The 21365-nt window shown below is 39.9% G+C and overlaps 1 protein-coding gene across 1 annotated transcript in view; it reads right to left on the bottom strand.

Moving 5' to 3' along the window:
• SPATA6 (spermatogenesis associated 6) overlaps positions 1-21365 on the bottom strand; it is a 162857-nt gene that overhangs the window by 86228 nt on the left and 55264 nt on the right. Inside the window, exon 6 of the mRNA XM_044674813.1 lies at positions 18012-18062. Within this exon, the coding sequence (XP_044530748.1) occupies positions 18012-18062 (51 nt within the window). The remainder of the gene's footprint in view (positions 1-18011; positions 18063-21365) is intronic.

Below are 21365 nucleotides of genomic sequence, written 5' to 3'. Positions count from 1 at the left end.
AATCTTCCACTAGCACATTCAGAATCCAGGAGAAAATGGACTTAAGCTCAGAGCACAAGTGGCAAAATGGTAACAGAAAGTCCTGACTGGACCAAAGTTCTTTCCTCCTTTTGTGGCGTCCTCCCAATGTTTCCATTAGGCACGGGGTACATTTCTGCTTTGCTCAATGTGTAATTTGTACGAGGCTCCTGATGAAGACTGTCATCAGCTATTCCAGGTACACAATGAAGATGCCACAAAGGAAGTCCAAAATCTTCTGATCTTTCCCAGTTCACAAGGTGATCCTTGGGGCAAAGAGCTGGAGAGAAGGGATGGAGACAGAGATTCTTTTGTCTGCTGCCAAGTCCCCAAATGATTCCCTCTTGGGGACTGGGCTAGAACATTTCTCCACTGAGTTGGCCCAGCCTTGAGATGTCCCACTAAGGCACCCAAAGACCACAGGATAGGACTAAGTCTCTTCAGCATTTTATCCCCACACTTAATGCTTTCATTCCATTGAGAGTGATTAATGACTGACTGCACCTACTTTAATACTTTTTATTAAGTGACTGATTCAACTGACAGGCAGGCAGGCATTTATTAAATGCTCATGTGTCCCAGCCCCTACAGTTGTGCTAAGCCTGGGGATACAAATACAAGCGGGACAAGGTGCTTGATCCTGAGAGGATGCAGGGCTATGCAGGATCTTGTTAGCTACATTTACTGAGGAGGGGTCATCAACCAACCCCTGCCCTTCTAGCTGGAAATGAAGGGCTTCCCTCTATAGTTAGTTGGACTGCAGGAGCTTTTGAAAGCCCCTAGACCCTTTTGAGAAGGCCTGCTGCCCAGCTAGGTTTCCCTCATCTTCTGTTAGAGGGGCCAACATTTTTAGCCTAAGAACAAGACTTGACATTTAGTCCTATGGAATTTCATCTTCTTATATTCAGCCCAACATTCTAGTTGTCCAAGATCCTTCTGGATATGATTTTGTCCCTCAAGGTGCCAGTTTTGTGTGAGTTGATCAACCACTACCAAATCTTGCCATTTCTGCCACTCATCTCTCCCATACTCTGCTTCCCTCCACTCCCATGGCTCACCCAAGTTCAGACCTTCATCATCACCAGCTTAGATCATCTGAGCAGCTCCAGATTGGATTTCCTGCCCCACATCTTTCCCCACTACAGTACATCCTATATTGCAGCACAAATCTGACTGGGTTTCTCCCATACTCAGCCAACTCCAGTGTTTTGTCCAGGATCAGATAGAAACATCTCTATTTTGTTTTTAAAGTCCTTTACAACCTGGTTCAAATCTCTTTCCAACCTCCCAAGACATTAGTCCTCCTCTTACACTCTCCAACCCAGCTACCCTGGACTGCTTGCTATTCCACACATCTAATACTTCATCTCCCACTTCTATACCTACGTATTGGCCCTACCTGTCCATTCTCTTACCTCTGCCTCAAAGAATTCCTCTCTCCAAGACGAAGCTTAAGCACTGTAAGATTAAAATTAATATCTAATAACTCTAAGTATTATATTTTATAAGATTTATTAATAATCATTTGAAGTAGAAGAAATAAAAGGACAAAAGTAAAAGCCTGAGTAAAGAAAACTTTCCCAACCACATTTACAGGAAAAGAAAGAGAGGGGCGAGGTCACACAAACTTTATCTCCAAAACGTAAGGATGTTACATGAGAAGGATCATGGGAAGCTGGGATTAGAATCCTGGGGTTCAAATTCTAATTATACAGCACCATCTTTTACCTGCAGCCTTTCCTAATGCCCCCCACCCCAACTGCTAAGCCTTCCTCCCAAATGACCATATATTTTGGCTCTTTATATTCATTCTGAGCTTTATACTTGTCTTCCTCATTAAAAACTCCTAGAGAGGAAGGATCATTTTGTTCTTTCTATTTATACTGGCACCTCTGAGCACAGTGTCTGGTAACACAGTAGGCACTTAGTAAATGTAACTTGTGGTTGTTGTTGCTGATGAGTTACCTGAGTGAAAATGAGTCCATTATATATAGCTGCCTCCAGCCTATCTCAGGTAGAGAAGTCAATCTATCACAGCAGACCTCATGCCTCTCTCTAGAAGAAGTAAAATACATTTCCTTCAAGTACCAGGTTCCCCACTGACAGGGAAAAGGCCAATCCATCATGTGTCTAACCTGGCCTTATGCCTTGGGGAAGAGGAGTAATAGCATTCCTTCAGCTCCAAGCACCTGAACCACCCAACTCTCCAAAAGGACTCTATCCTAAGATAAAACACCTATGAACAATGAAAATCTACCTGAATAATCCTTCAATAATTAGCAAACTTCCTGCTGGTCATACCTTCCCCACACCAAAGATTCTGAACCTCCAACTATCAATCAAACCTGTTCTTCATCTCCCATTGTCCATTCTACTCTGTTCCTATTCCCATTCCTTTTTATCCTCTAACCCCCTCAAGGTCCCACTCCAAAGCTATCCATCCCCTTCCACTGTGCTCTAAGGCATGCCAAGTTCCTAGTTAACAAATTTAGTTTCATCTTAAATCTTTTCATTTTTCACTCCATCTTCTGGCTTTCTGAGACCTGTCTCCCTCTCAATGTTTGCGGATTGTTGGGTTTCCCTTTCACTAATGCCAACCAGCTCACTTGTAGATGGCAGGGGAATTGGAATGCTCCTTATTGCCACCTCCAGGTTCTCTCTCTATACCATCACACAGGAACTTCCCCTTCTTGAAAGGTCAATGATATCTACCACCCAATCAAAATTCCAGTATATGTTCTCTACCAACTTCTAAGACACTCTTCTTTCCTCTGAGTTCAGTGTCTGGCTCCCAGTCTTTCTCTCTTCCCCAGATCCTACCCTCATCCTAGAGGACTTCAACCTACATACTGGCACTCCCTCAAACACCCTAACCTCCCACTTCATCAGCATCCATTTCCAAACTTCAACCCCATCTCAGTCAAATAGAGATGGTCACATATTGTACCACCCACTTTCATATTCATGAACTCTGAAATTCCTTTCTCATCCCACAGTCTATTCACCCTCCATCTCTCCCTCTTCTTTGAAACCATAAATCATGTTCTTTCACACTGTGGCCTCCAATCCCTGAGTTCTTTCTTGGCTATCACCTTTGCCCCTATTCCTCATCTATGGCCAATCAGTTGAACACTCTATACCAGTGATGGGCAAACTATTCCCCTCGGGCCATATCCAGGCCATAGTTTGCCCATCACTGCTTTAAGCAATTCCCTAATCACTATAGCCCCACATCCAGATGTAGTGATTAAGGAATTGCTTAAGGCAGTAATGGGCAAACTATGGCCTGGATCTGGCCCGAGGAGAATAGTTTGCCCATCACTGCTCTATACTGTGCTCCTCACTTAAGTCCATTCCTCCCTTATACTTCTGATTTTGCCCTGCCTACCATAAGTCTTGTATCACACTTCCACCATACACCATCTTTGTTCCAACACATATGCTGCTGAATGAAGCAGAAGAATATCACAAAGCCACATGGAACACCTGGGTCCATGACCCATTTGTTCTATTATTTCAGCTGGGCCCTCAGTTCAGCAAGGCGAATGTTTCCTATCTCACTGAGTGACTCTGTCTCACTATCATAATGGCTTTTCCACATCACCCTCTCAGCTGAGAACCCTGCCTCACATTTCACTATGAGCCACCTTCTCCCCTCCTCATCTCCCTTCTCTCAGATGCCACCTTCTACCACAATCTCTTCTTCACCTCTTGTCTCCTTGTCAAGGCAAATACTCCTCTTAATGTTCTGCACTTTTCCTTACACTAAAACTATTCTCTCCAAAGTCACTGATCATCTCATTTGCCAGATCTCATAACCTTTTCTCCATCTTCCTTCTTCTTGACCTCTGAAGCCTTTGACACTATTGATCACTCTTCTGTGATAGTCTTCACTCTAGATTTTTGCAATACTGCTCTCTCTTGTTCTCCTTCTAACTGTCCAACTGCTCCTTCTCAGCCCGATTTGCTACTCTTCATCCAGGCAACTCCTTCTAAATGTTTGTGTCCCATAGGGTTCTGTCCTAGACCCTCTTTCCTTCTCCCTTTATATTATTTCCCTTGATAAACTTTTTAGCTCCCATGGACTAAATTATTATATCTATGCTAATCACCTCTATTTGTCCAACCCTCACTTCTTTCCTGATCTCCAGTCTTATATCTCTATTAGACATTTCAAACGAGATGTTCAATAGATATCTTTTTTTTAACCCTTATCTTCGATCTTAAAATCAATACTGTGTTCTAAGGCAGAAGAGTTGTAAGGGATAGGCAAAGGGGGTTTAAGTGATTTGCCCAGGATCACCCTGCTAGGAAGTATCTTCCGCCAGATTTGAATCCAGGACCTCCCATGTCTAGGTCTGGATCTCAATCCACTAAGCTGCCTGGATACTTCCATCCCATAAATATCTTAGCCTCAACAGGTCCAAAACTGAACTCTTATCTTTCTTCCAAAAGGTTACTTCTCTCTAAGTTCCATATTACTGGCAACACCATCCACCTAGTCACCCAAGCTCATAACCCAGATATTATCCTTATGTCTTTATTCTTTTTCACCCTTATTGTTAAGGCATGTAGATTTTGCTTTTGTAAGGCCTCCCCAATACTATAACTTTCTCTGCTCTGACATTGGCACCAACTTGTTGTAGGCCCTCATACCTATGCCACAACAATGGCTTACTGGTTGATCTCTCTGCCACAGTCCTCTAATTCATCCTCCACCACAGCTGTCAAAGGGATCTTCCTTAAGTGCAGTTATGACCATGTAACTCACCTGTCTCCCAGCCTCTGTACTCAATAAATTCCAGTGGCTGCCTATCACCCCTAGGCTCAACTATAAAATCCTCAGTTTGTCCTTTAAAGTCCTTCCTATGACAGTGGCCTTCTTGCTATTCCACAAATAAGCCACTCCATCTCTTAGCTCCCAGCATCTTCTGTGGTTGTCTACCATGTTTGGAATATACTCTTCCTTCATCCTCTACTCCAACTACTGATCTCCCTGGCTTTCTGCAAGTCCTGATTAAAACTCCATATTCTATAGGGAGCCTTTCTCAATCCTTCTAAAACAATAGTGCTTTTTATGTATATTTTTCTATTTATTATACATATAATTTTCTAGTTAAATTATGTACAGCTTATTTGATTATATTTGTCTGCTTGTTGTCTCCCCGATAGATTGTAGCTCCTTTAGGGCAAGGACTGCCTTTTGTCTTTTTGTATCTCCAGCATTTAGCACAGTGTCTAGTACAGAGTAGATACTTAATAAATATTTAATGACTACTGACTACTGAATTCATGACCTGTCCCCTCATCACCTTTCCAGTCTTCCTACACTTTATATTCCCCACTTCCTCCATGTGTACTCTACAATCCATTGGTACTGGCTTCCTAGCTGTTTCTCAACCAAGATGTTCCATTTCCTGACTCCAGGCATTTTTCCTGGCTGTCCTTCACGACTGGAAGTTTTTCCCTCCTCATCTCAGCCTCTTGGTTTCCCTGGCTTTCTTCAAATCTCAGATAAAATTCCACCTCCTAGAAGAAGCCTTAATTCTAGTGTCTTCCTTCTGTTCATTATTTCCTATTTTATGTTGTATATAGCTGGATTATACATAGTTGTTTAATGTCTCTCCTATTAGCCTGAGCTAGCATTGTCTTTTTTTTTTTTAAATCCTTGTACTTCGGTGTATTTTCTCATAGGTGGAAGATTGGTAAGGGTGGGCAATGGGGGTCAAGTGACTTGCCCAGGGTCACACAGCTGGGAAGTGGCTGAGGCCAGGTTTGAATCTAGGACCTCCTGTCTCTAGGCCTGACTCTCACTCCACTGAGCTACCCAGCTGCCCCCGCTAGCATTGTCTTTTGCCTTTCTTTAGATTCCCAGCAATTAGCCCAGTCCCTGGCTGCTCTTGTTTGGTCATTCAGTCATGTCCAACTCTTTGTGACCCTATATGGGGTTTTCTTTTTGCCCTTAGTTTGCCATTTCCTTCTCAAGTGGATTAATGCAACAGATTTTAAGTAATTTGCCCAAGGTCACCCAGCAAGTGAGTATCTAAAGCCTGCTCTGAACTCAGGTCTTCCCAACTCCTGGTTCAGTGCTCTATCCACTGAGCTACCGAGCTGCCTATAGTAATAGTTTAACCACTGTTTATTGACTGACTCCTCCATTAAGCATTGGTACAGTTCAATTCCTCCAGTAACATGTCAACTCATCACTGCACAAGGAATTTAAATTTAGAGTACAAACAGCTAAATTAGTGCTTAGTAACTGCAAAAACTATCATTTTGGTGGACTCAGTCACCACCATTACAAAGTGAAAGGGGATCCCAGAGCAAATTTATTTTGTTTCATGTTCTTTAAGCCATAGTCTTTGTTCCATAAATTTCTGGGGCCAAGAATTTATCAGATGGTGATCACCCTAATGACAATGAGGCCCCACCCCATACTTGATTAGTCTTCAGACAGTAGGGACCATACTTGAAACCTTTTCAGTTTGGACAAAACTTTCAGAACTCACATTTCTCTTGCAGTGAAGAAGTTGTGTTTTTTTTTGTTTGTTTGTTTGTTTTGTTTTTCATGGAGGTGCAGAGGTGGCAAACAATAGAAAAAGGAGTTTAGGTTTGGGATAGCTCCACCTTCTTTTTCTTATCTTTTCATTTTGTTCTAGGGTGATGTGAAATCTTCCATGGAGCTATCCTTTCATACCGTATTGAGGGCGAAGGGGTGATTCTGAGTCACCAAAGGACAAATAGCAGGAGAGAACCTTTGAGAACACAGGGTGGGTCATGACCATACCACAGTGAGGCACTAGAAGGACGATGCCTGCCAATACTAATGGGGCCTTCACATCTCAGTGATTCTGAACCACTATAAAGGCTATCATCCAAACCCAATTCCCCATCCCCACCTTATTCTCATCCCCTCTAAACCTCCCATTCCAAAGTTCCAATCAAATACCACCCAACCTTTCCACTGTGCCTTCTAGAATGCCTGTTCCATAGACAACAAACTTCTCTTCATCCTAAATCCTTTCCTCTCTCACTCCTTCCTTCTACTAATTGTTACTGAAAATTGAATCCCTTATGATGACACAGTCTCCCTGGCTCCCCTTTCTAATACTGGAAATTTCCATCACTCATTCTCCTCAGCTTAATGGCAGAGGTGGAAGCACTGGAACAGTCCTTGCTTCTGTATGACTGGGAATGAACTATGTTCCCCAGAATTACTTTAGCATTTCCCAGAATTCCTTTTAATCTCTCCACCACATTCTGTGATCATGTTTTGTATATAGTTGGCTGTAACACCACCTCTCACTTTCTTTTTTCCCTGTGACCATGGCTTGGTTAGCTGCCTTTTTACTCTAGCTCTTTATTTCAGTTATTACTAATACATCTTATTAAATACTGAAGGTATTGTATATTAATTTTACTTCTCATACTTTCCACTGATACTTCCTCCTACCTCTGTCACTGAGTAACCTCTTCACTTTTGAGATTCATGCCATTCACATCTACCATCCAATCAAATCCTGGTAGCTGTTGTCTATAGACCCCCAGGAATCAGACTCCTCTTCCTTCCTCAACAAATTTACTACATGACTCACAATTTTCCTCTTGTCCTCACACTAGGACAAGACTTTCTTTCAAACACCATAACCATGAGGTTCCTCAAATGACTCATTTTCCATGATCTACTTCTCCACCCCACCTCAGTGACTCACAAAAATGGTCAAACCTTTGATCTTGCCATCACCAACAAATATACCATCCCCATGTTTAAGAGTTTTTTTAATTCCCTTATCTAAGCTTACTCTATTGGCTTTTCGTCTCTCTCACTGCTTTCCCTTACAAAACCCTGCTTTTCATCTTAAATGCTTTAACCTCTCAGTTGTTGCAGGATGCCTCCCCTGCACTAGCCATTCTCTATTCTCCAGCTTGATCCCATGATGAACCAATTCAACTCTTTGCTAGCCACTTCATCCCTAAGCTCTTCATTCATATTGGCAAATACATCCAGCCAAACCTCAGCCTTGGATCAATCCCACTATCAACTGCTTTCATTGCCATCTGCATGTTGGTCAACAAAGGTAGAAAAATCACACAATGGTTCTATGTCTACTTCAAATTTATATTATACAACTTCACATGGGCCCTCAGTGCTGCTAAGCATTCCCACAATACCTTCCTTCTCAACTCACTATCCACAGCAGCTCTTCCAAATCTTTTTATCCTTCCACAAATCTCTCATGGCTTCCCCTCACCTTAACCTCTCAGCCGAAAGCTTTATCTCCCATTTCACTGGAAAAATTAAAGTCATTTGCTGCAAATTCCATCATCTCCTATAACCCAGTTGCCTCCTTGCCCTCTGCCTCCCATGATGAAGTGGCCTCACTACTTACCAAGGTGGACCCCTCTATGTGCATGTGATCTCATTCCATCCCACTTCCTCCAGCAGATAATTTTTGTCATCCCTATTCATCACTTATTGTCAATCTCTCTCTGTCTGCTGGTTCATCTCCTGCTGTTACAAACATGCCCATGCCTCCCTTCTCCTGATAAAGCCTTCACTAGATCCTTCTGTCCTTCCTATTGTTGCCCTCTATTCTTCTCCTGGAGCTAAATTCCTTGAAAAAGCTGTCTAGCATCAGTGCCTTCGCTTCTCTCACTTTCTTCTTAACTCTCACCATTCCACCAAAACTGACCTCACGCAAGCCTCCAGTGATTTCTTAGTGGACAAATCCAAAGGTCTTTATCTCAGTTCTTTTTCACCTTGACTTCTCTGCAGCCTTTGCCATTATAGATTATTCTCTCCTCCTGGATGCTCTCTTCTGAGGTTTCAGGATATCGCCATCTCCTGGTTCTCCTCCTGCCTCTTTGACCACTCCTTTTCAGTCTCCTTTGCTGGATTCTCCTCCAGATCATTCTCTGTCACCATAGGTATCCCAAGGGTTCTATCCTAAGCCCTCTTCTCTTGCTCTCTCGCTCTCTCTCACTTGGTGCTCTCATCAGCTCCCATGGGTTTAAATATCATCTCTATACTAATTGTTCTTAGATCTACCTGCCCTGTCACAACCTCTCTGCTGATCTCCAGGCTCACATCTTCAACTACTTTTCAGATATCTCAAACTGGCTGTCCATTAGACATCTCAAACTCAACATGTCCAATACAGAACTCAAGCTTTTTCTTCCTAAACTTCTCTCCACACACTCCTCTTCTTTATTACTATATGTTTAATGACTGAGTAATTAATTAATGAGGGCAATTATGGCACAGTGGATAGAGCACTAGGCCTGGAATCAATAAGACTCATCTTCATGAGTTCAGGTTTGGCTTCTGACACTTTCTAGTTGTGTGACCCTGAGCAAGTCACTTAACCTTGTTTTAGTTTTCTCATCTGTAAAATGAGCTGGAGAAGGAAATGGCATGGTACTCCAGCATCTTTGCCAAAAAAAAAAAATCCAGATGGGATCTGAAGACCTGAGCACCACCAAAAAATAATGACTTATTGATTCAATTGCATTAAAGAATCCAGCATTGGGGGCAGCTGGGTAGCTCAGTGGATTGAGAGTCAGGCCTAGAGATGGGAGGTCCTAGGTTCAAATCCAGCCTCAGTCACTTCCCAGCTGTGTGACCCTGGGCAAGTCACTTGACCCCCATTGCCCACCCTTACCACTCTTCCACCTAGGAGCCAATACACAGAAGTTAAGGGTTTAAAAAAAAAAGAATCCAGCGTTGAAGAATGCCTAATGATCTCTGCTCTGCAGATTTTAGCTTGATTTAAAAGTAGAACTAACTTCCAAGCAGTCAGTCAAAGAGTCAGTCAGTAAATTTTTATTAAGAGTTTAGTTAAAGTCAGATACTGGGCTAAGCCCTGGAGAGACAAAGAAAGCCATAAGACAGGCTCTACAAGGAGCTCACAAATTAACAGAGGGGACAACAAACGAACAAACAAACATAAACAAGCCATGGTCACAATAAATAGGAAATAATTAACAGAGGGAAGGCACTAGAATTAAGACATTGAGAAGGTGGGATTCCTATAAAAGGTGGGACTTGAAGGAAGCCAGGGCACGGTGGAGATGAGTTAGAAGAGCACTCTGGGTACAGGTGAGCCAGAAAAACTGCCCATAGGTGAAAGATGGAATGGCTTTTTCAAAGACCAGCATGGAGGTCAGTGCCACCTCAAGGAATGTAGGATATAAGAAGCCTAGAAAGGTGGGGGAAGAGACAGGGTTATTTGTGAAATACCTTGAAAGCCCAAAGAGAAAATTTTGTATTGGATCCTGGAGATGATAAGGAGCCACTGAAATTTATTGAGTAGGAAGGCGACATGGTCAGACTTGTACTTCAGGAAAATCATTTTGGCAGACAAAAGGAATTATCTGAAAGTGAGGTGAACTGTTCTGGGAGGTTCCCTATCACTAGAGCACTTCTCCTGGAACATGGATAACCAACGGATTACAAGAGGTGTTGAAGATACCCCACCTCAGGCAAGCCTGTCATGAGAGGCCTCTTCCAATTCAAACATTCTAGGACACAGAATGGAGTAGAAAAAAGTACTCCTCCTACTGTAGAAAAATAAATAATAATAATAATTTTAAAAATCCAAGCCCTAAGGGGTACTAAAATCCCTCAGAAGAAAGCCATTTAAATTGTACAGCCAATCCACCAAGAAAGGCAGCCTGGCATTTGAAAAGACATTTTGAGTGAGTAACATGACAAATATTGGTGGAATATCCAACTGAAACATCAGTAAAAGTAACCACCATACCCAAAAGAGAAAAGGAAGAAGGTTCTCAGAAAGAACCTCATACTGACTTCATATTCTGCCTCTATTTGGATACTGCCAGTGACATTTAACTGGAGATATTAGCCATCAAAAGCACATTCTCATTAGGTGGTTGGATCCTTTATATTCTCTAGCTACCAGGTAAGGTTTGTTAATCAGACCTGGCTTATTAGTGATTATTTGAACTTCACAAGATTAGGTCTGCTGTTCCTATCATTAATTTTATTAAAAAGCATTCCTTTAGGGGATGCAAAGCAATAATACAACCTGCCTTCTGGAAAATTATACTGTTCTGCTACTAATAATAGAATTGTACTATAGTGGGAGAGAGCAATGGGTTTAGAACAGGGCTGTCAAACATGTGGCCCACGAGGCCACATACAGCCCAAAATACTGCCCAGTGTGGTCCAAACCAGAATAAAATGTAACTGGAAAATATTCAACCAAATAAATAAAAATACAATAAAGCATAGATAACATTTTAAACCCAAGTCAACATGCCACCTGCAGGGATTCTAATGTATTGTTTTGTGGTCCCCATTTCTATTTGAGTGTGACACCAATGGTCTAGAGCAGTGATGGGAAAACTTTTTAAAGAGGGGGCCAAAGGAAAGGGAATGCTCATCTGTTAGTCTGTTTCTAAGGAAACTCTTTCAAAGTTTCATTGTATTGTATCCTACTCACTGTATTCGTCAGATTAGGAATAATGTTGAGCAGCCAGATAGAACATTTCAGGGGGCCACATCTGCCCCACAGGCCATAGTTTGCCCATCACTGGTCTAGAGGAGAAAAAAACCACAGCCAACAAGCCATAAACTACCCAAACTGAGACCCAGAAAAATTTTGAGTTACAAAAGTCACAGATTGCAAAGTCTGAAGGACCTCAGTGGTCCTCCAGTCAAAATTATATCTAAAAAAGAACATTCCCATAAGTTATACCAGAAGAGATCAGTCTTTGCTTGAAAACCTCCAAAATACAGGGAAGTCCTGGGCCTCTTGGGGCCAACTATTCTACTTTTGAATGATTCTCATAGTAAGCAGTTATTCCTGGCATCAAGGCTAACTTGGCCTCTTTGCAACTTCCACCCAAGGCACTTAGTTTTACCTACAGAACTAAGGAGAAAAAGGCCTGTTCTTTTCCTACATGAAAGTCCATCTACTATTTGCAGGCGATCTTCTGATTCCCCCTGGATCTTTGCTAGGTAACCTCAGACTAAATGTCAACAATTCTTTTCTTCAGGTAGCAATGGAGAAACTTCCTGATGAGGTTAGACCCCCTTTGGGCACTCTTCAGCTTATCATTTGTGGTCCTAAAAATTAAAGTCTGAAGTAACCACAACACCTCACGTAGTGTGACCTAAGCAAAGTAAGTGAGCAGAATAGTTATTTCTTCCCTGGGGCCAAGCCCCACAATGCAGCCACTTAAGAACACATGTATTTTCTTGGTTGCCACATCAATGTGTGCTAACTCAAGTGGACTAAGCTCATAGGTCATTAGCATCCTTACATCTTTTTTGTTTGAACTGTCTACTAATGACCCCCATTTTTTTTACTTGTAGAGTCAATTTTATGAACCTAAGTGAAGGATGATTATTCCTATTAAATTTCATCTCATTTGATTCAGACCAATATTCCAACTAATCAAGATATCTCTGGACAACCAGTATGTTAACCTATGCCTCCAAGCTTTGTGACATTAAGAAATTTGATGGGCATGCAACTGATGCCTTTAGCCAAGTCACTGATAAAAATCTTAATTTCCACAGGGTCAAGCATAGATTCTGAGGGCACTCCCTTAGGGAATCCATTTCTCCATGTTTTTCACAAGAACAGCATAAACAACTTGGTCAAAGGATTTGCAAAAATTTCATTAAATGAGGAATGCTATCAAAAGAGGAAACAAGATTCATCCGACCTATTCTCTTCATGTTTGAGGAAATTGAATTAGCATTTACCTTTTCCAATTGTATTGTACCTCTCCAATTTTCCAGGACTTTCAAATATCACTAAAAATGGCTCACCTATCCTATTTGCCAAATCCTCCAGGATTAAGTAGTCTGAGCTCATTAAAGGTGACTAAGGTGATTCTTCATTCATGGTGGGTGTCGGTTCCTTCTGGCCAGTCTTGTTCCCTCCTCAGTCCAAGGAATTTTCTCTTGAAAGAATCAAAAGGAACACAGAGATATTCTTTCCCTCTTCTGTAATCTTGGGTCAATCTCTCTTTGCCCCAAACAATTAGTTCCTAAAAATCGCACTGAGACTTTAGAACTCTTTGCATGGTTTGGAAATGCTTTTCTTTTTCATTTGTTCCAAGTGTTCTTTGGCAACTTCAGTCACTGAATTGCAGTACTGCAGACCTCAGTATCAGGTAAATGATACCACTTTGCTGTATCCTCCACTCTTAGCTGCCCTCCCTTCATCTTCTCTTCATGTCTTTACTAATCCTAAATTAATTGGTGATCTACATCAACTTCTTTAGGCAACTTCTCTTATACCTCTTCACTGAAAATGTTTTCCTTCCTGTCTTCAGAAGTTCATGTTCAAGAGGTTTATACTACATGCTGGACTTCTTTTGGAGAATTTCCCCCTACGATATCCTCCCAACCCTTCCCCCAAAACCTTCAAATTCTCAAATTTATATCTAAAACTAGACTATATCATATGAATCTAGCATCCCTCTCCTTTCTCTATCACAAACTATAGTATGGTGGAATGATCATTTCCACCAATCCTCCCTGCTAACAAGTTCTTTCTTGGAGTCCAAACCTTTTACTTCACAGATAAGGGGCCCATTGAGGAGGCATTCAATTAAATTCAACCACCATTTACTATTTTCCATATACAGTTGATCCTCAGCATTCATGGGTTTGACTTTTGTTAACTTCAAGCATTTGTGTGATTTTATTGGTGATCTCATTTTCACTTTTGCATTGTTAACTATGCATATTTATGGCTATGCACAGTAGAGAAAATATGAGAGGCACAAGTAAGTTTGTGGAGAGATTGGCGTCCTCCTCCTGGGCGCTTTACTGGTTCAGTATACTGTGCAGTTGTAAAGAGCTCACCGTGTACTCTTAGCATATTTTCATCATTTGCCTTTAAAACTCAATTGCAGTGATGCTCCTAAAGCATAGTACAAATCCTTTGGACTTTCAACCCACATGTGTAAAGTCAGTATCACGGCTTAGTGAGAAAATAACGGTGCATGGTAATCTTTATGCCAGAAAGTTTACAGCCACTGTCAGCTGAGAGTTTGGTATTAGCAAATTGACAATTCCGCCAAAAAAAGAGGGAAAGTATGGTACTATGGATTTCATGGATTGTGAAAAGTGAATACTGTTTGAAATCTATGTTCTGTTCTGCTTTTTTTTATTGAGATGTTAACACAAAAAGTCACAGAATTCTAGATAATTACCAGCAAAAAAAAAAAATGTTTTGCAAGTTACCAATTTTATTTTGTATAATGCATTTTATGAACTATTTCATAGTTACTGGGTTAGAAAAGTACATAATATCAGAATTAAAGTTTTGTTATAAAGAATTACATGCAAAAAAGTATATTTTCAGCAATCTTTAGCAAAAGAGTATAGTTTTTGGTGGTCATGGGAACCTAATCCCCTATTTCCCATAGGTTCAGTGTATCAACATTCACAGTTTTTACTTTTCTAGGAACATTACTAACCCCATAAAAGTTAAGATCTGGCTATCTCTCTCTAACCATAAAAAAAAGATATATAGCCAATCTATAGCAACTGAAGTAGAACCCACAAGAAGATAAAATAATGATAACGATAATTAATATCTCTATAGCACTTTAAAATTACAAGTACTATTTCTATATAAATACACATGTATATATGTATATAGGTATGTGTGTGAGGCATACATATACACACATACACACCCTCCTACATAAGTAAATCAATACCATTTTTTTGAAAGGGAGAAATAAGAAAGGTTTTGAAAAGGATAAGATTTGCATAACCAGGAGGAAATTTATTAAGCAAGGAAAAAAGAAACAGAAGAGAAATACACATTCATACTCAAGTTGAATATGAGCAAAAAGAAAATAATCATCTTTTATATTCTCAACAAGAATTGGGAACAATGGGAGAGTAAGATAAAAAACAATGAAAAGGAAAGAACTAAGCTGATGGAGGGAGGAATTAATGGAAAGGGTCTGCCCTAAAAGAGAAAATGAAAAAACAAGAGATGGTAAATACCAAGGATACTAGGGAGGCCATAGATGTATTGGTTTTAGGAGGAAGGGATCATGATTAGAACAAGGGATGGTAAAAACAGGTCTCATGATAAAGGACACAGGATGACCACCACAATACAACAAAGTTTTCATCATATATTAATATATCTAAGAGTGAAGGAAAATAAATAATGAATGGATGAACAAATGCACATATGAAAAATAGGATAGAGTAATATATACAAAAGGAGTAACACAGACATGAAATAGAAGGAGGTAATATTTAGAATCCCAGAAGCTCTATCTCTTATGAGGGAAAAGTATATAGACTATGAATGGGAAACCAGAAGAGGATCTGTAATCTCTGCAGCTCAGGGAGGCTGAGGATGGTGGATCACTTGAATTCAGGAGTCCTGAGCTATAGTAGACTAAAGTCATTCAGGAATCTGCACTAATTCCAACATCAACATGTTGAATCCCTGCGAGTAGGGGGCCACCAGGTTGTCTGAGGAAAGACAAACTGACCCAGGTCAATTCGAACTAAAAAGGAGACACTGTTTCGGAAAAATAAAATGTCTTTTTAAGTAGAAGAGATAAAAATTAAGAAAAAGACAGCTTCTTAAAAAACAAAAAGAATAGTACTTCAGCTAAGAGGTAGGGGAGGGAGGGAGGTGACTGAATATCTTAAACCACATGGGACTTCTAGGTGGTTCAGTAAATAGAGAGTCAGGCCTAGAGTTGGGAAGACCTGGACTCAACTCTGGCTTCAGACACTTCCTAGCTGTGTGACCCTGGGCAATTCAATTAACCCTAACTGCCTGGTCTTTACTGCTTTTCTGCCTTAGAATCAATTCTAAGACCAAAAGTAAGGGTTTTTAGAAATTCAATGATTTTTGATTATTTTAAATATTAATATTTGATAGTGAGGGGAATTAGAGATACTGGGGAGAGGTCCCTAGCAGCCCCCTAGGTACATCAGCATAAGAGTATAACAATCAATATAAAATTATAAGTGGAAGAAAACCTATTAATCCTAACAATGATAATTTAGCATGGGAACAGATTAAAGAATCCAATAAAATAAAAAAGAATAAGAAAATGAACCCCAACAATTTGTAACATACAAGAAACACATCTAAAAAATAAAGAAACAAAAGGAATGAAAATGTAATTACTATGCATCAAGTGATTCTAAAAAAAAAAGCAGGAGTTGCAATTATGCAAAGCAAAAAAATTTTTTTAATCATATCCACAGAGATTATACACAGAACCTGGATTATGCTTAAAGCTATTTTACACGATAAATCACTAGCAATATGAAACGTATGCAATAATTTTTTAAAACATCACCCTAAGAATAGTAATTCCTGCTAACACATTTTCTGCTTGATTTTAATGACAAAATTTGGTTTTTGTTTTTTGGGGGTTTTTTTTTGTTGTTTGTGGGGGTTTTTTGGCAAAGCTGCTAGAGTGCTTTATATTTCCTTCTCCAGCTCACCTGATAGATGAGGAAACTGAGGCAGAGTTAAGTGACTTGCCCAGGGTCACATAGCTAGTGTCTGAGACCAAATTTACTCATTAAGATGAGATTTCCTGATTCCAAGCCCTGTGCTCTATCCACTTTGCCACCTTGCTGCCCTTTCTTCCTAAATGATAACTTTACTATTTAAGTCAGAGGTCCTGGATCAACTCTTCTCAGGCACCTGAATTCATAAAAGAAAAATTAACTGAATAACATAAAGTCCAAAGCAGAGAACAGAGCATTGGTCAGGGTGTCCCACACCTGATCAAGATCATTTCCACTGGTGCACATGCCAAGACACCAGTCCCATACTCTATCCTCAGGGTTCTCAAATGGCTTTTTGCTCACACAATAGTATGTATAAACTTTGCTGTGAGGGACTTCACATTGACATCAACAAAGGCCTCTATTGAAGTGGGGTTTCCTGACCCATCACCTGGAGCTTGGGATTCCTCTACTTCTCACCTCTTGATCCACCAACTTCTTTCTTTCTTCCTCCAGTACTTACCATAAGGCATCAAGGTTTTGTGCCTCTATGGAGAGAGCCACTAGTATGGCTTTCCTGACACCAGGAACAGGCAACAAATGGCAACTGACAACAGGGGCTCAGTAATATGGACATCTTAATGGTGGGGAAGAATCTTTTCACCATGCAGTAAACAAAACTCTTTGGTCTATTCTTTGAGAACCAGGGCTCAAAGTACCACCATGATAAAGACAAATGACAGACTTCCATATTTCTTTCAGAAATGGACAAATGTAACAGAAAGATAAGCAAAAATGAAATTAGAGAACCAAATAGATTGTTGGAGATTTGAAAAACCAGTAGTGTCTTAGAACATGAAAGAATCTTCATATTTCTCAGCACCATATGCTTTAAACATACCTTTACAAAAATACCACGCAGGGCATAGAAAAGTTATAAATAAATGTAAAAAGGCAAAATGTTAAATATATCCTTTGAAGACCTGTTTAAAAAAAAAAACCACAGCTCACAATTTTGTGCTTAGGTCAGAGGAAGCTTTATTCAGAAACATAACTGGGGGGAGGGAGGCACTAGTTCAGAAGGAAAGATTCTTCCAAATTAATCATACAATGGATTTTTTTCTTTAATGAAAACAACTTGATTTTATCTTGTTAGCCTTGAAAATGAGACAAAGAAACTTCGTTGTCTTAGCAATTTACCTTGCAAGAAGAGTAGGGCAAATTGGATTCCACCCTCTTTGGTATGAGGTAAGATGAGTATAAATTTAGATATGTAAGTGACTTTTTGTGATAGATTTATCAAAAGAGAAATCATTGATACAAGTCCTTTCTTTCAAGAATCCACAGACCATAACAGCATAAGTATAATAATTAATAACAGAGAACAAAAAAAAGATAGCAAACTAAATGGAGAAAATAATGACATTCTGAATAATGAGTGTGTAAAGGAACAAATCATCAAAACAATTAACAGAAAGAGAATGATAACAATGAGAAAACATACCAAAATTTCTGGGATGCAGCCAAAGCAGTCCTTAGAGGTAAAATTATATTTCTGAAAATATACATGAACAAAATAGATGATTAATAACCTGTGTACATATGTATTTAAACTAGTGAATCGACATATTAAAAATTCAAATAAGACAAAAGGAGGCATTTTGAAAATGTAGAAGTGAAACAAAATATAAGAACTAAAATTGACAAAACTAAAAGCTGGCTTTTGAAAGGACAAACAAATCAATCAACCTTTCACTAACCTAATCAAAAAAGAAAGGAAAACCATATCGCCAAAATAAATGCACAGGGTGGTTTCATAGCATACAGAAAAGAAATAAAGAATGATCAGAAACTAATCTATATATGTGCACACACACACACACTAGCAAAAGAGTATTATAAAAGGAAATAGATGATTAAATATAAAAATATAAAATACCCAAATTAGCAAAACATAAAAAGGTCATAACCTTTTTTGAAGGGGATTGGGAAGAGAGGTCATAAAGCAACTTCCAAGAGCAGGAGCAAGACAAGAAGATGAACATTCAGGAGAATTTACGCACAAATTCCAGCAAAAGTTTAAACATCAATTAATAAAAAAAAATATTCTCAGTAACTGAGCAACAAAGAATTTTGCTAAGCCTTCTTAAAAAACTAACACTATTCTAGAATCTAAGCCAAGAAGACTAATAGAGGGAAAGAGAACTATAGCCCAATATCACTAATAAATATTCATGCAAAAAAATTTTAAATAAAGTACTAGTAAAAGGACTGTAACAATGAATTCCAAAAAATTATTCACTATGACCAAGTTGGATTTATACCAAGTATGCCTCGACACTAGGAAAATAATTAATAATTTATTATATTAAAAATAAAAACAACTCAACTAGATGATTGTATCACTAGATACAAAAAAACTTTAAAAACAAAGAAGTTAAAAACAAAAAAACCTCTAAAAAGCCTAAGTACAGAAACTCCATTAAAAAATATGATTTATAAGAATATAAAACTAAAGGCTAATATTTGCAGTGGAGAAACAACCTAAGATTTCCCAATAAATACAAGCCTAAAGCAAATACAATCCCTCTACACATTAATATTTAACTCAGTTTTAGAAATGCTAACAATAACAATGAAATAAGAAAACAAAATTAAAGGCATAAACTTTGGCCAAGGGAAGACAAAATCATCCCTGTTTGCAGATGGCATGATGAGTTTAGAAAACTCCAGAGAAGGATCACTCTATGGACACACCATTTTTCCCGTACCTAGAAGGTACTTCTTCCTCACCTCTGCCTTGGGTCTATTTCTTTCAAAACTCAAATCTCAAAACTCACTTGCTACATGAAGTTTCGCCTGGTCTTGCAATGTGCTAATGCTGCCCCATTCCTCCTCTGCCCAAAAAATGACCTTGTGTTTATGATGTGTATGCTTTGTTAGTGCTGATGTATGCCCATGCTGTCTCCCCTGACAGTACTCAGACAGGTACTTATCTTTTCATTTTTGTTACAGGTTGTTTCTTTGGGCCTTGAACAGTGCCTGGATGATTGAGTGGAATATTTGAAGGACTGTTGTGAAGAAAGGCAATAAAAGGAATTAGGCTTGTTCTGTTTGGCTCAAAGGAGAAAACTAGGCATAGCAGCCAGAGAGGCCAAGTGGACAGCTAAGGCCTGATGTTTATAAAACAAACACACTTCATCCTCCCAACAAGGAGAATGATTCTAAGGAGGTGACCTAGCTCAGGAAGTTACCATTTCCTTTCACTGTTGATCTTTGGACAATGGCTAGACCAGGGGTCGGCAATCTTTTTGGCCGTGAGAGCCATAAACGACCCATTTTTTAAAATGTAATTTCTTGAGAGCCGTGCAGTGCTCACAGTGCTGCTCCTGTAACAGCACCTGAAAAAAATGGACTTTATGGCTCCTGCAGAAAGAGCCATATCTGGCCCTCAAAAGAGCCGGTTATGGCTCGAGAGCCATACGTTGCCGACCCCTGCCCTAGATGATAAGTCACCATGGTGTTCCTTATAAGGTATAGGCCAAATTAGTTGGCTGCTAAGACCCTTTCAACCTCTGAAACGTGTCACAATTTAGGACAGAAAGCAGTCTAGTTAGCTAGAACACAGCTTGATAAAACTGTAATAAATACACTTTGGAAGGGAAGAGCAGGCAGTTGGCAAGGAAAGTCTACACCAGGGGTCAGCAACGTATGGCTCTTGAGCCATATCTGGCTCTACCTCCCGACCGGCCAGTCCAGTCCGGGCAGAGCCCCAGGATGTGCCCCCAGGGGGCCCCTTCAGCCCCGCCCCATATTCCAGCACCTTCTGCCTCCATCCTCCTCCTTCCGCAGGTGTCTATGGCTCTCACCGCTGAAATGGTTGCCTACTGTTGGTCTATACTAATGTAGAGGCACCTCTCACCCTGGGTGTCCCCTGTGGTCCACAGAGGAGGCCATGGCCAAGAGGCCCAAAGGAAAGGAACACTGCATCACTGCTGCATCACTGAATAGGACATCCAAATCAAGGACAACAAAGTCCATTTGAATATTGGGTTTCAGGGAGAATTCTTAGGTCATTAAAAGTTCTGCCCAAATGTGATGTATTTTGTCCTTTTTCTCCTATTCAATTCTAGGCCCAATGACCATCTTCAAAATATTCACAATGAGCTGAAATTAATAAAGAAAGTGTGAGAATTTATTCATATACTGTACAAATTCCTATGTCAGGGCTCTGGGTTGGAAAGGTCCCAATCAATTCCTGTGTAAGGCTCCTACTTGAGAGGGGCTGCGGCTACTCTAAAGATTTTTGTATTTTCTTTGTTTTTAGGAATTCCAAAGTATATTTTACAATGATTCTCTTCCTACCTACATGAACCCATCACCTATAGGTTCAGAACATGATGAACTATCTCCTATTTAATTATTTACCAATTAGAGATGTCTTGGGATGCTCAAGGCAGGAACTGAATAATGAGCTCCCAAAATTGTATATAGGTATCTGAACTAGGAAAGTGGGAGTGTCTTTTGATTGTCAAGAGAATCATTTGGTCAGATTAAAATGTCTTGGCAGATCAATTAATAAATTAATTTTAAATCCAGAAATACTGCTTCTCAAAAATTTTAATCGTTACCAAAGGAATACAATCTGAGGACTGGATAACATCACAGGCAGGTGGATTTATAGATGTTTGGAAGGAAGCAAAGAAGGGAGGGAGGTAGCAAGGAAGGGAGAAATGGAGAAAGAAGAAAGGTAAGGGAGAGGAGGGAGAGAAGAAAGAAGGAAAGAAATGGAGGAGAAAAGGGAGAGTGGTAGGAAAGGAGGAAGGAAGGAAGGAAGGAAGGAAGGAAGGAAGGAAGG

This window comes from Gracilinanus agilis, chromosome 4, assembly GCF_016433145.1.
Source record: "Gracilinanus agilis isolate LMUSP501 chromosome 4, AgileGrace, whole genome shotgun sequence".
Taxonomy (NCBI): domain Eukaryota; kingdom Metazoa; phylum Chordata; class Mammalia; order Didelphimorphia; family Didelphidae; genus Gracilinanus; species Gracilinanus agilis.
The sequence above is the reverse complement of the archived record's forward strand: the minus strand, read 5'-3'. Positions and strand labels throughout refer to the sequence as shown.